This window comes from Antechinus flavipes, chromosome 1, assembly GCF_016432865.1.
Source record: "Antechinus flavipes isolate AdamAnt ecotype Samford, QLD, Australia chromosome 1, AdamAnt_v2, whole genome shotgun sequence".
NCBI lineage: Eukaryota > Metazoa > Chordata > Mammalia > Dasyuromorphia > Dasyuridae > Antechinus > Antechinus flavipes.
The window spans coordinates 483,833,620-483,848,612 of record NC_067398.1 but is presented as its reverse complement, the minus strand read 5'-3'; the positions used below and the strand labels follow the sequence as shown (position 1 = coordinate 483,848,612).

General features: G+C 39.0%; 1 protein-coding gene across 2 annotated transcripts in view; it reads right to left on the bottom strand.

The window, feature by feature from the left end:
* Window positions 1–2,373, bottom strand: part of B4GALT6 (beta-1,4-galactosyltransferase 6) — a 75,932-nt gene extending 73,559 nt beyond the window's left edge. For both annotated transcript variants that reach the window (XM_051970289.1, XM_051970290.1), the window contains exon 1: window positions 2,259–2,373. In XM_051970289.1, the coding sequence (XP_051826249.1) occupies window positions 2,259–2,373 (115 nt within the window). The remainder of the gene's footprint in view (window positions 1–2,258) is intronic.
* Between the last annotated feature and the right edge of the window lie 12,620 nt (window positions 2,374–14,993).

Genomic DNA, 14,993 nt, shown 5'->3' with positions numbered 1-14,993 from the left:
TAATAATTAGTAATTAAAACTACTAATCAAAGAAAAAGGTAGATGAGTATAAATGATCCTCCAAATAAAGTGACTAGGTTCAATCCACTAATTTTTTTTGTATGGCTTGTAAAGAACTTAAATTACTTTCAAAAAATCTGATTGTTGTAAAATGCTATTAAATGAATAATATTGTAGCTTATAAATTAAGTACTTTTTCTTCAAGGTTTAAAAAATTAGACATCCTCAAGAAAAAGTACACCCTAGAAAAAGGATTTTAAAGAATCAGATCACAAAGCATAGATTATTATAGATTTTGAGAAACTGATTTGTAAGACTCAAAAAATGATAGACCTTTAGGAATAGAAAGCTTACTATGGTTTTTGCCTTATAAATTGATAATTAATTCTATTGAGTTTTTTTGTTGTTGTTTTGTGTTTTTTTTGTTTTTTTTTTTTACTGCTAGTGAAGTCAGTGCCACAGGATTTTTTATTTAATGGAATTAGCTCAGCTGAGACTAGAGTCAAGTAAAATGGATTATGATTGGGTGCATTGGTTTTGCCTAAAATTAGGAGGACCCGAGTTCAAATCTAAATTCAGACACTTCCTAGTTGTGACCCCGATCAAGTTATTTTACCTTTCTCTACCTAAGTTGCCACAATAATAATAATACTTCATAAAGACAGTATAAAACACTTGGCACATGGTAGGACTTTAATAAATGTTTTACTTCATTTCAGAGAAATAATTATAGTACTCAAGCTATGTCCAAACTATGTCCAAAAAAATTTAAGATACATCAGACTTCAGCGAAATTTCAGGTTTGCTAGACATCAGATTTCAATATTTTTTCTATCTTAAAAAACTAAATATCAAAGGACCAAAAAAAAAAAAAAATCCATTCTCAAGAATGCTAATGCTCCCTGCTTTCTGAGACTACTTCTCCCCCTCCCCCTCATCACTCAAACTAACCACAATTCAAGACACCTGGAGTCAGGTTAACATGAGTTCAAATTTTGCCTCAGTTATTTGGTAGGTGTATGATCCTGGGCAAATCACTTAGCCTCAGTTTCCTCATGTGAAAAATAAAGATAAATATTACTTACCTCCCAGGCTTGTTGTAGCTTAAGATAGTATATGTAAAATGCTTTGAAAATTTCAAAATCACGCCATACAAGCAAATTACGGTTTTTTTAGATTTCTAGTTTTGAATTTGAGGGCAAGCTATAAATTTTAGGCCTCAACGACTTGTAAATTTAGGAGTTTTCCAAATATATATGCATGTATATCTACATATTCAAGTTATATAGTTGATGGTTTTTAACACATATGATGGATAAAATAGAAAACTTTTAAGTGAGAAATAAAATCAGCAATTGGAGAAGTACAGCAAAACTACTTAAAAACATTATGTATGGATGCCCATAAACATTAAATTCTCCCAGGTCCTAGCCATAATGCTAGAATAAAACAACTCTTGAACAATATGGTAGATTGTCAACCAATCAAGCTAGTGGAGGAAAAAAATCCTAGGGAAATGATCATTTAAAACATTAAGCCATCAGTTCTGTATATTAGATTCAGTGGCAAAGAAGCATGAGTCTGTAATACAAATTTTAATATATCTATGGTTCACTAATTTTTAACATTGTTCTATTTCTGAAAACACCCAAACAGGTAGCAGGTGAGAAAATCTATCACTGAAATGCAACATATTTACTATCTCCACAAGGAGTAACTGTGTTAACTGATCAAGACATATTATGGAACTCTCCCTTAAATCCATACAGCAGAGGAATACTTCATCTGATTTCATTTTGGAAATGCAGTAAATACATTCCAAAACTCTCAGCTACCTAAAAAACCAATTCCTTAGGGTCTGATTCCTCTTTTCAATCTATTTTACTCCACAACTAATGAACTAGAGGGGTTTTTTTTAAGATTACTAAGATTATGCAGAGCTGGGGTGATGGGATAAATCTGGACAGTACAGTAGTACAACACAATCATGAATACATAAAAAAGGTACAGAGGCATTCACAGTGAATTGTGTCTATTTGAATCTAGACTGAATCTACTTACTTGACATTGTCTTAGTTTCAAATCAACAAAACTGTGACACATATCATATCCAATGGTACAAAGTTTGAAGTAAACTACTTCCTAAAGACCCTTACCCCAGTAATAACCAAATTATCTTCCCTATCTGGATTTTGCTGGGTGCGAGTGTATGCAGATTTATGACTTCTGGTCTAAGGAGGGAATGCCTTAGCGCTTACCGATTCCTGGAGCCACATAGATGAAGTATAGACAAGACGACGAGAGGCAGAAGAAGAAGATGAAGGCGAGCAAAGAGCGATTGGAGACCCGCAGCAACCACTTAAGCAGAGACATCTTCCTCCTCCTAATTAGCCGAGCAGGATGCTCAACGATCCCGAGCACTAGGGAACTGTCCAGGCCTTACTCTCCCATGGACTGTTTTAAACCGCCCCGCAAAATGCAGAGGGGAAGCCGAAGCCGGGAAAGGGTGAAAGTAGAGATCGGAGAAAAAGAAGCTAGGAGGTCTGAGTGACGGGTATACACAGAAGGAATGAATGAACTTGGTGGAGGGGGAGGGGAAGTGAGGGGACCGGATGAAAGCTAAAGTGGCTGGGGAAAGGATTTAGAAAAGCGAAGGTGGAAAAGGTGAAAATGCACTAAAGAACTAGAGAGGGAGATGGATGAGAAGGCGCAGGGACGAAGGGAGTTTATTTCAATTAGACACTATAGGGCTGGAGCGCAGGTGGGAAAAGGCAGCAGCGGGAGATCGGTGTGGGGTGAAGCGCAGGCAGTGAGCCCCGGCTTAGCCTTCCCTGCGGAGAAGGGGCACCGAACTGCAGCACAACCCTGCGTAGTGGCGGTGGCCAAAGCGCCACCGCCTCAGATGCTCCAGCCTCGCATCCTCATCTCGAATCCCGGGCAAGGCGTCCAGTTCCCGGGAACTGGAATCTCCAGCTCGGACAGTCGCCCCCCCCCCAGCCCGGGCTCTCCCGGTTTCCCGCAGCAGCCGCCTCTGCAGCAGCCGCAAGCTCTCTTTCTTCCGCCGGTTTTTCTCTTATCACCGAGACTAAAGCAGAAGCCCTGGCCGCCTCCGGCATGCGCGATGCTCTGTGGCCGGGGGCGTCCCTAGGGGCCCGGGAGGTCTCGGCTGGCCGGTGCTGCGTCTCCTCATGCCTGGCGAGGCCCGGCGCTCAGCGGCGGCAGCAGAAACCGAGCGACAACGGGGAAAGCCCTAAAAGCAGCGAAGCTGTAGGATGAATCCCTCTCGGGACTGGCGCACAAGCTAGTGGTCCTGCAGCAGCCGCTACCACCGCTTCCTCCTCCAGGTGCTGTCCCGGCCGCAGGGGCAGCAGCAGCGGCGGCGGCAGCATCCCCGCTTCCCAGCGCCGGGGTAAGTCAGCAGGGCCCCGGCGCCGCCCCCGCACGACGCGCTGGCAAGTAAGGGAGAGATGTGAAAGCGACAGGGAGACGGGGGCTGCGGGAAGTGGAGCTCCTGCTCGCAGGAGGAAAAAGAGGGCGGGGTGCGAGGTGACTGGGCGGCGCCGGAGCCGCGCCTCTGCAGGAGGGAGGAAAGCGGCTGGAGCAGGGGGAGGGGGCGAGCAAACTGGGAAGACTAGTGGACGCTCGCGGTTCCCCAGTGGGACTTCCCACGTGCCCCCTCCCCTCCGCGACTCTCTGCAGTGAATTTACCGCGGAGCCTGAACGGGGGTCGGGGCCGAGCGCACCACTCAGTAGAGAGGGGGGAGGAGGGGAAAGAGTACTTGATCCTCATTGGGAATTGCGGAAAACCAAAGGTCTGGCACAAACACCGTAGTCGGTGCCATCTCCTATCTCAGCCCAGGAAAAAAAAAAAAAAAAAAAAAGCCCTTTAATTTGCCAAACAAACCAGCCCTTTCTTTAACCATCCCCCAAACCTCCCAACTTCCTCCCCCAATTCGTGTTTCTGGTCTGTTCCGCGGGAGGGAGGAGAGTCGAGGGGAGGAACCCGCGTCCACCTCGTGCGTCACCGCCCAGCTGCCTCTGCTACCACTTCGCTCTGCCCTTGGGGTCGGTCAACCCTCTTGGGGCCTGTAGGCGGAGCTGCCCCCGTCTTGTCTTCTGAAGCTTTCTGAAGCTAAGGATAGGGTCTTGAGTATATTAAGGTATTGAGTATATTATGGTACAAAAGGGCTCTGGGTCACAGGTGATGCCATGGAAGTGGACAGTCCGCTGTAATACTACTGGGCAACCCGGCTCCCGTTCTCCACGTACACTTCTTAGAATAATAGTAGATTTAGCAGAGTTTCAGATGTTCGGTCTAGAGGTCAGTCGGAAGATGATGTTACAATTTAGTGGTGGTCAGTAGCTCTGACTTTAGTCATCACTGAAGAGATCCATGTACCTTGGCAGGCCTTTCGGTGCTGCACTCCTTCAATTTGCAAAGCCTCCAATTGTTTTCAAGCCACCTAGAGATCTGCTATCAGATTTTTTTTGTTTGTTTGTTTAAAAGGCACCCTTTGCAGGGGAGTTGCAGATCATCTGGTGTCTACTGACCTGAATATCACATTGTTTCAAACAATGGTTTGTTTTTTGCTGTTATTTATTTTGATGCGATTTTTTCGAGAAATACTGAGTTTGGGGAGATACTGAGTTATTCTTGGGATCATACGTTTACAGATAGAAAGGGGGCCTCTAGTCGTTTATTAATCCAGCACCTTCATTTTTAGATGAGGAAGCAATCAGAAAGGATCTGACTTGCCTTGTTCACACAACAAATAGGATCCAAATTGGATCCATTCTGATTCCTAGCGCAGCACTTTTATACTATCATTCACTTTCTGGTCTCTTCAGAGCTATCTGGACATTGCTGACATTTTTCTACTGCCAGTACCTTAACCCCAAAGTCTTTATCACTTCCATACCATCAATCTGTTTACTTTGTCACCAAAGTACCAAATTTCATGGGTTATCTCACCACTAGACAGACTCACCAAAGTCTATTTTTAGGTTTGTTTTGTACCTCAATGGAATGAATGTCTAATTAAATTGCCTAATCTCCCTGGATGATGCCATCATTATTTAAAGGATTGTTGTGAAAACTGATGAGAGGCTTTGAAATTTTTTTTGATATAAAGATATTTTAATATACCTATATCAGCTTATCAAATAAAAGAAGAAATAAGGACTAGACCTATGATTTATTAAAGATCCATATAAATAAATTTATTTTAGAATGACAATTTTATACTTTTTAAACAATTCTAGGTAGAGAGCTGAGCTTCATTTAAAAAATAGTATGTTTATTATTGTTACCTTCTTTAAACAATGGAATATAAGCTCTTCAAAAGGAACAACTTTCATTTTAATATTTTTATCAACCTAGCAAGTGTCTTAATAGGTATTTAATAAATGTCCAATTGGAAAGCCAATTTTACAACCACATAAACTTTTTATTTGGTATTAATAAAATCAGAGCCTCCCAATGAAATTTACTATTAAAAATTTTGTTAAAATCTTCCTTTTGATTTCTGTTATAAATATATTGATGTTCTCTAAATTAAAACCACTAAAAAGAAAGCAAGAGAGGGGATACTCAGAAAGAATGAACCTTGATTTCAATGATGTACAAAACTCCCAGGTAAGGAAATTTTTTCTGCCAATACAGGTCAACCACCTTCTCTGAAACCCATCATTTTAGAGGGTTGTCTGGAACAATGGTATCAAACTCAAAAAGAAATGGGGTCCCTAAATCTTACATAAGGATCCTTGCAGGCAGCATATTGACTTTAAAAATCACTTATTAATCTAATCTGTTTTATATTTTTTAATTTTGCTAAATATTTTCCAATTATTTTCAATCTGATTTGAGCTGCACTCCAGAAAGCCTTGAGAAACTTGTTTAAAACCTCTGATCTAAGTAATTGAGAACTAACATGTATTTATCAGAGGCGGGACTTTAACCCAGACTTTCGTGGCTTTTGAGGCAAACTTTCCACTGGCGCATGCAACCTTAAGTGAAACTATGAAAATGTCAGTAAAATCTTCAGTTTCCACTTGTTTTTCATTTTCTGTGTAGTTGGTTGAGTCAAATGGTTTTGAGTGAGTACAGATCTTTTCCAGGGTCTCTACATTATTCTGGGATTTGATGTCATCAGTACAATACAAAAAAAGTTTGCAGTTTAAAAAATTTGTATTTGATTTTCATTTTATTCTGTTTGTTATCCTTCCATTTTCATTGTTAAATGTTCTATACTTCGATAGGAATCTAACCAAGCTTTCTTTAAATTGGTTTTATCTTACACTCTTGCTTAATGAAAATTTAGGCAGTCACTGCTCCTAGGGAGCTTCCAGGTATAAAACACCTTCTCTCTCTTCTCCCTAGACTTCTAGACTAGTAAATGAACCTGGTACTGCGATCACTGCACTAACACAAATCATTTAACTTGAACTTTCTGATTCTCTATCTTTATTGTTACTTACTGCCTAAACTCATTCTTCAGTGACCCTCTTAAATTCTTTATCCTTGCAATAGTTCCTGGCTGCTAAAGAACAAACCATCCTCCCTAATCTCAGCTGTCTACTCTTTGAGTCACAATCCCCTCAACTCCACCTGTCCCTGCCTCTTCAGCTGTGTCTGTACTTGGCATCTTCTGGAAAGATTTCTCCATAATTTAACAAACATGCTTTTATCTCAAACCTCTTCCTTTATCACTCTTACATTTTTTGCAACTCACTGTACCTGCCTCTCTCCAGATCAAACACTATTTGTGTCCCTTGCCATCCTGCCAAGTACTAGTTATAGCCTCATGTCCCTAATTCATTTGTTATGGTGGTAGAGTTAAAACTATTCTTTGCTCCCTATTCTCACTTACAAACACTTCCCTTATTATCCATTGCTCAACAATCTCTCCTTCTTTGTGATTCATTCTAAACCCCAATACTATCAGTCACCAGTATACTAGGACATTCTCCCTCCTTTCTTGCTTCATTCTGTATGACTCCAACGTACATGTAGATGTTTCTTAAATATCCTAATTTTCCAGTTCTTTAATCAACTCCCATGACCTATTCCTTTACCACACCTCAGCTATACTCAAAAGTTGCCCACAAATGTTTTTTTCTTTCATTTCCAAAACTTTTCCTTTTTCAATTTCTTTTATCTGTTCAAAATCTTTTATCTTTCCATCTTTCTCTATGCTTCACATCTCTTAAACTTATTTCTATCTTACCATTATCTCCAACCCCTCAGATCATCTCAGATCATTACCCTTGATCAATTCTATATTATCCTCTATTCTCAAATTGTTTTTACCCCTGTCCTAACTCTGACAATGTCTTGCCAAATCCCAGCTCCAGATGACTCCCACTAACCATCTCTTTTGTTCCTATTCACATGCTACTGAACAGAATTGGAGGAAGTCCTAAAAGCTTTATTATTGGGTCCATTATAAATTCATGTTACCTTATCTCAAGTGGGCTCTCTCTAAGGTGAGACATAATTGATTGCCTATTTTGCTTAACTATCACAAACCATTTTTTTTCTATCCCTAAGCCTCTTACACTATTTCCTCTCACCAACCTTTCTGTTGAGGACCTTGTCTCATCCTTTACCAAAAAAATGAATCTGTTTATCAAGAGTTCCTTCTTTTCTCCTCCTCATATCACTCAAATACCTCCCCCCTTAAAACTTCTTCAGTCCAATTTCTTATACCAGGATCCTTCTCTTTGCCAGGCCATCCTTCCCCCATAGAGTCCTTTTGACCTCACCTTCCATTCTCCTCTAGCAGATTGCCCATAATCTGCTTTAAGCTTCAGTATCTTCCTTTTGGCTGTTTCCTTCCCTCTGCATAAAAACAAGGCACTCCCATCCTTGAAAACCTCTTATTAGATGCTACCATGATCATCAGCTCTCTTTCTCTATTTCTCTTCCCCTTCTCAGCTAAACTTTAAAAAAGCTATTTATAACCAATGCCTCTACTTTCTGTCTTCTCAGTTTCTTCCAAACAATCTACAAATCTAGTTTCTGACTTTATCATCCAACAGAAATTCCTCTCTCCAAATTCATCAGTAATCTCTTATTTGACAGTAATTACTTCATTATACTCATCCTTCTAGGACTCTTGATAGCTTTGACACTTTTCTTTTGGTTTTTGTGACTCTGCTCTCTTGGTTCTACTTTTCTGACTGTTTCTTCTCAGTGTCTTTTGCTAAATCTTTACCCATGTCACACCCAATACCAGTGGGTGTCTTTCCAGGTTCTGTCCTAGATCCTTTTTTCCTTTTCTATATATTCTTTTACTGGGTGATATTATCAGCTCCCAGAAATTCAATTACCATTTCTTTATAGATGACTCAGATTTATCTATTTTTTTATCTGTTATTTATTTATCTAGCCCTGGTCTCTCTCCTAGCTCTAGTTATGCACTGTACCACTTAGACATTTAGAATTGAATGTCTAAAACTCAATATGCCCAAAACAGAACTCATAATTTCTTCCTAAGACTCTGTACCTTACTTGTTACTGTCAAGGGCACCAGCATCCTTTCAGTCACCCAAGCCTACAACCACAGGGTCAGTCCCAACTCCTCATTTTCATTTGTCCTACATATCCTATCCATTATCAAGTCTAATGATTTATTTTTCTTCAAGATCTATTTACATTGGCATCTATTGAGTTTAAGATCTCATCACTTCATGTTTAAACTATTGTAATAACTTCTCATTGGCCTTCCTGACTCAAATCTTTCCCCATTCCAATTTATCCTCCACTCAGATAATAAAATCATTTCCCTAAAATATAGGTCTAAGCCCCTCGCCACCATCACCACCCTCCACTGCCCCATCAATAAACTACAGTAGTTATCTATTGTCTGTTAAGATAAAATATAAAGTCCTTTAGTATTTAATATTCTTTACAACTCACCTCTTTCTCCATTTCCAGTCTTTTGATATTCTGCTTCCTTCTTTACCTCTTTGGTCCAGCCATACTGGACCATGTAGTACTTCATGTTTCTCACACACATTATTCCATCTCCCATCTTTATATCTTTGCAGTGATTATTTCCAATTCATGGAATGCTCTTCTTCCCTTCCTCTAATGCTTTGAATCTCTGCCTTTCTATAAGACAGTTCAAAGGTCTCTTCCTCCAGGAATCCTTTTCTGGTCTCCTTAACCAGTCAACAAATATTTATGGAGCATTTACTATATACCTGGCACTGTGGCAAATTCTGGAACTACAATCACAAAGAAAGATCATCCCTGCTATCAAAGAGCTTAAGGAACTAGTGCCTCCATCAGAAAAAAAGGTTTTTTATTGGTGTTCAGTCATTTTTTCAGTCATGTCTGAGAGTTCATGGCCCTGTTAGGGTTTTCTTAGTAGAGAAAATATAGCAGTTTGTCTTTTCCTTCTCCAGCTCATTTTATAGATTTTATAGAGGAAACTGAGATAAATAGGGTTAAGTAAAAACTTTTTACAAGTATTGTTTCATTTGATCCTCACAACAATATTGTGATGTAGGTGCTATTATTATCCCCATTTTATAAATAAAGAGACTGAGACACAGAGAGGTTTAGTGATTTGTCCAGAGTTATACAGTTAGTAGGTACTTGAGGCTGGATTTGAAGTCAGTGTATAGAATAGAGAGAGATAAGGTGAAGAATTTACAGGAAATGTTGGAATCCTTACAGAGTGCTAATTTAGCATGGTACTTAGCAAATCCTCTAGCTCACTAATGTATTTAAGTACTCATTGCAGGTCACACATTTGGGAGATTTCAGGGTTTAGTATGAGATATCTGAATTCACACCTCCCTTAATCCTTAAACATTGCTAGGGGTTGGAGAGGAGCACTCTGGGAGGAAGCCCACAAGCCCTCTCTCAGAAGCAAGAGAGATTCATTCCATTTTCCACCCGGTTAGCTTAGTGGCCTATCTCTCTGCTTGGTTCCAAGAGCTCCCTCTGAATGTCTTCAAATCCAAAGGTTTGTCCTTCAGCCTTCAACCAGCCAAGTGGGAGTAGCAATGTTCCAAAGTAACTCACTAATTCAAAGCTAAGAGCCTCTTTATATATGATCTCCCAAAGGTTGACTCCTCCTTCTGGAGGCAGGGATTAAGGGAGGTGTGAATTCAGATATCTCATACTAAACCCTGAAATCTCCCAAATGTGTGAACTCCAATGAGAACTTAAATACATTAGTGAGCTAGAGGATTTGCTAAGTACCTTACTTTGTAAGGATTCCAACAGAAAGTATGAATTCTTTTTCTGTATTTTATTTTCATCATTTCTGTTTCCCCTATATGTATAATATGTACAGGCTCATATTTACTTGATCCTTGACCAGCTATAAACATATTTACTTAACCTGAACTGATGCCATTTATCAGTATTTAGTCTATTAGCTGGACCACTATCTGCTTGATTAAGCTTCAAGGCCTGATTTTCTGTTTCCTAGAAATCAGGAGATTTCAGGGAAGCAGAAACCTTCCATTCCAATCTCCCCAAATAGCAACAACCAATTAGATGCTTCCCCCTCCTCTTCTAATTGCTCTCTTACTTGTGATGTACTTTCTTGTATAAAAGCTATGTATCTTTACTACTTCTTTAGCCCTCCTACCACAAGCTTTCTCTTTCTTATCTCGTGATGGGACGGCTCATCCTCCGGAGATTTTCAATAAACAACTTTTCTGCCTTCTACTGAATGATCTCTGAGTAGTCATTTTGGGTAAGGGTTTTCTACATCCCTCACATCAGGATCTTCTGGCTCTGAGTTCAGTGCTCTAGAAATCTAAATTTCATCATTTAATACCTATTAGGCTGTAAGTCTTCACTTAAATTTTGCATATCTCATCATGAGTTTAATATTTATTCAAACTATTTGTTGAGAGACACGATGTAACGGAAAAGTCATTTGATTTGGAGTCCAAAGTGTGTTTGGCTTAAGCAGTGACTATTTGTGTGACTTTAGAGAAGCCACTTGACATCTCAGGATCTGTTTTCTCTTTTATGGATCTCAATTTTCTCTCTTATAAAATGGGTGCATAGAACGATATAATTTTATGCACCCACTCTGGAGAATAATAAGTCTAGTTATTGCTGCAGGGATTAACTGGAAAAGAAATTCCTCAGAACAAACTAAAAAAGATTTTTGTGATTCTTTGAAAACTCTACTTATTCTTTCAAATTGTACAATCTTTCCATTCAATTCAATTATGCAATAGTTCACTCTTATTAGAGTTAGCATGGGCAATATGGTATAATGGGTGAAAAGCTGGCGTTGGAGCCAGAAAGAACTGAATTCAAGCCCTGTCCCTGATAATTCATGGCTGTCTAACTCTGGGCAAGTTATTTTTACTCTCATTGTCCCAGGAAACTCTTGAAGACTAGAAGCTGCAACCCAGTTGGAGACAAGAATAGAGCTAACAGAGTGAAGCATAATTCTGGAATGTCTTCACACTGCTTCTGGTTTTACCTTCTAGTACCAAGAAGATCAAGTCTTCCCTTGTCTGAACTAAACATCCTTTAAGGAATCTTTATATGTTGTGATTTTGAATCTTCTTTAAAACTTCATAGGACTTACTCTGGATGCTAGCTTGTCAAAGAACTTTATTCAATCAAAAATGGTGATATATTGTAATGGGCTGAAGCTCGAGTTGATGCACTGAGATCCCAAGCACGTGAGGCTAAATAGTAATTGAACCATACTCTATTAATATATATGCTTGGAGAAAGACTGGCCCCCACCCACTCTTTGTGCAAGTCCTGATGTGTTGTATGGGAAATGACGATTTTGGTGGGTGGAGGCAGAGGGGTGGAGAGAGAAGCAGAAAGAGACTGCTGGCTGGCATCTTATTGCATCTGCTCACATTGCTAATCCCCCTTCACCTCAAAAAGAATAAAGATTGAAGATTCTCCCTTAATCTGAATTCCTGACTCCAGCTGATTTTAAAATACGCGGTCATCACAATATACATAACCCTAGTACCCCAAAGTTCTTCAGTTTCTAATGCAGAATTATATAATTTAAGGCTTTTTTTAAAAAAATCAATAGTTAATTTTTCATGTATTTATGTTTCATTTCTACCACCAGAGCATAAGCCCTTGGAGGATAATGATTGTGGTATGGACATAAGCAATCAATGAATTTTATTGCACTCCAATTATAAAAAACTAGAAGTTGCAGGGGTATACCTGCATTGAAGGAGGAACTTTCTCTCTCCAGGAGTCCTTTATAACAAAGAAATTACTGGTACAACTTATATCTCTATTATTTTTACTAATAGTAATGTTGAAGATAGTTTCCTATGTTAAAATACATATTTTAAAACTCTTCACATTGGTTATCAAAGGGCTAGCCTTAGAGTCACAATCATACATATTGCACACTTTTCCAACATAATCTAAATCAGATGATGAAGTACTATTGGGAAATTATTTGCTTTCTATAGCCACTACTGTAGAAAATAAGGAAAGAGAATCCCAAGATCTTTCCTAGAATGAAAAGATTGCAACAGAATAGGTCATTTGCAGTGTCAAAAGATACTTCCTTGAGAAAGGGGCCCAACTAGTAAATGTCCCTGGAGCAGAAGAATGTTGCTGCCTGTTCTGTATGACATCCCTCACCTACATTTTATTGTTACCACATCTATCAGATCATATCTTGGCAAGAAGAGGGATCCAAAATTTGCTTGGTTCTCATGGGCATCTTCTCTGACCCCAAAAGAAATCAGGTTAATAAGAATAAATTCTGGCAAAAGGCTAATCTGATTCATGAAGAAATATATATATATACACATACATATATATTTGTATATATAAACATATTAAGTCAACAAGCATTTATTAAGTACTTGCTACATTCCAGGTATTGTACTGGGTATTAGGGATATAAATGTAGAAACAAATAGTCCTTGTTCTCAAAAAAAATGCATTGCTTGTTTTAAGTATAATGGGCCAGATACTAGCAAGAGTCCCTAGGTAAAGTTGGCTAGCTGCATAGCACATCAACTTCTTCCAGCTAGTGGAAGATTACTATGCAATACTCATTTCTCACATTCATTAAACATTCCCTAAAGACCTGAAAGAACCAACACACCTCCAAAAGTACAATGTGTCTCCAGTACAATGTGACATTCGCAAGATAATAAAATCTGACCCATTAATCAAAATTGAAAACATCTTTTACCTCATCTGAATATCTGCCAGTATTTGTTGATTACTATCGGGACTATGCTTGTTTTCTATAGTATTTCTAATTGAATGTTGCTCAAAATAATTAAATTCAATAATATTTGCATTTACAGATGTTAGATTCACTAAAACTACATCTGCTATTTTCCTTATTTTTATGTTAGTTCTCATTGTCACTTTGAAACCAAAAGCAAATCATTCTAATCTTCAATTGATTAAATGAAATGCAACTGAAATCATGGAATTTCAAAATAGAAAGACTTCAGAGGCTAAACAATACCACTAATACTTGATTAAGATTACTTTCTGCTGGAGTCTTGTTGGTTCACTTTGAAAATAAAGGACAATGATCTAAATAACAAGCAAATGAGCAGTGGTCATTCAAGTTTCCATTTTAGATTTCCATAGAATAAAGTTTTCAAAGCTTTTTAGAAATATCATCCCATTTGATCTCTCTACAATTCTGTTCCTATTCAGCCTCCTACTTAAAGATAAACAATGACATCTCAATGTTAGAATCAAAACACAGTGTATTCAATTGTAACTGGTCAGTTCAATACAAGCTTTAGAGGTTCTACCCCAGGTCAAGCACAAATAGTTCCTATAAACATTTGGAGTGGAAATGTCTTTAAATTTGCTTGTTTTGCATTTCATTTAAACTACTGCAATACTGTTTTGCTTATAGAGCACAGCACCTTCTTTGATGAACCAAGCCTGCTGGGTGGTTCTGTGCCAGGATCTCCTGTGTCTCACAATTAATACTAAAGTTCTTTAGCCAGAACTTGAAAGTCTCCCTGTACCATTTCTTCTGACCTTCATGTGAACACTCACCTTGTATGAGTTCTCCAGAAAATAATGTTAGGTAAACATTCAAGCTATGATTGGCAGTTCGGCTCAAGAGAAGATCTCAGTGTACAGTATCCTGCCAAGTAATCTTGAGAACCTGATGAGATTTAGATTTGGGGAACCCAAATGATATTAGGGTTTGTGGTAGTCATGGAGTTAAACAAAGTCTAGTGGCAGATTCAGGGTTCAGGGAATCAAATGGAGAGGTTTGTCTCCCCTGCAATCCCTTGGGATTCAGCATAAGCATAGGTTCTTTGTAAAGGAATTTACAGACCCAAAAACCTAGATTGATAAAAGAGGTTTATTATGGGGATTGGAAGTAAGGTTAAAGTCTGGTTAAGGAAATAGATGAAGGTAAAGAGAAGATGGCCCTGGAAAAGAGTATTCCAGTGAGCAGAGGCCCCGTGGGATACCAAGAATGGTATAGTTAACATGTTTGGAACCTCTGCAAAGAGAGGATTTTATTTTGGCTCTTTTTATAATGAGAGATTTAGCTAAAGGGGGCCTGTGGATGGAGTCCCAAGTTGGCTCCTCGATGGGTTTCAGTGAGAGCTAGAATTTGCTTGGTGGGGGTTAGGAAACCCAAGCAGATCATCAGAATTGGGGCTGGGATGGTCCAAGTTGGCTCAGATCCCATGGGGGCTGGGACAAGCCCAGATCTCCTATTGTAATTCAAAGGGATGCTTTTAACCAGGATTTGTGAATCAAAGGCCCTGGCATCCTGGATTGACAATGCATCAGCCAAGAGGGGTTGGGAATCAGAAAGAAATCACAAATCAATCTGAAAGGAATCACAAATGCAGTTTCTTAAAGGGACCACAACCTACTTCAAACTTGCCTAAAGTATTCAAATGAAAGCAGTTCAATCTTCTGGCATGGTGCTGATAGACTGCCCAAATTTCAGTCATAAATGAAATCAGCACAATGGCTATGAAGACTTCCAGTATGGTAGGCAGTCTAACAT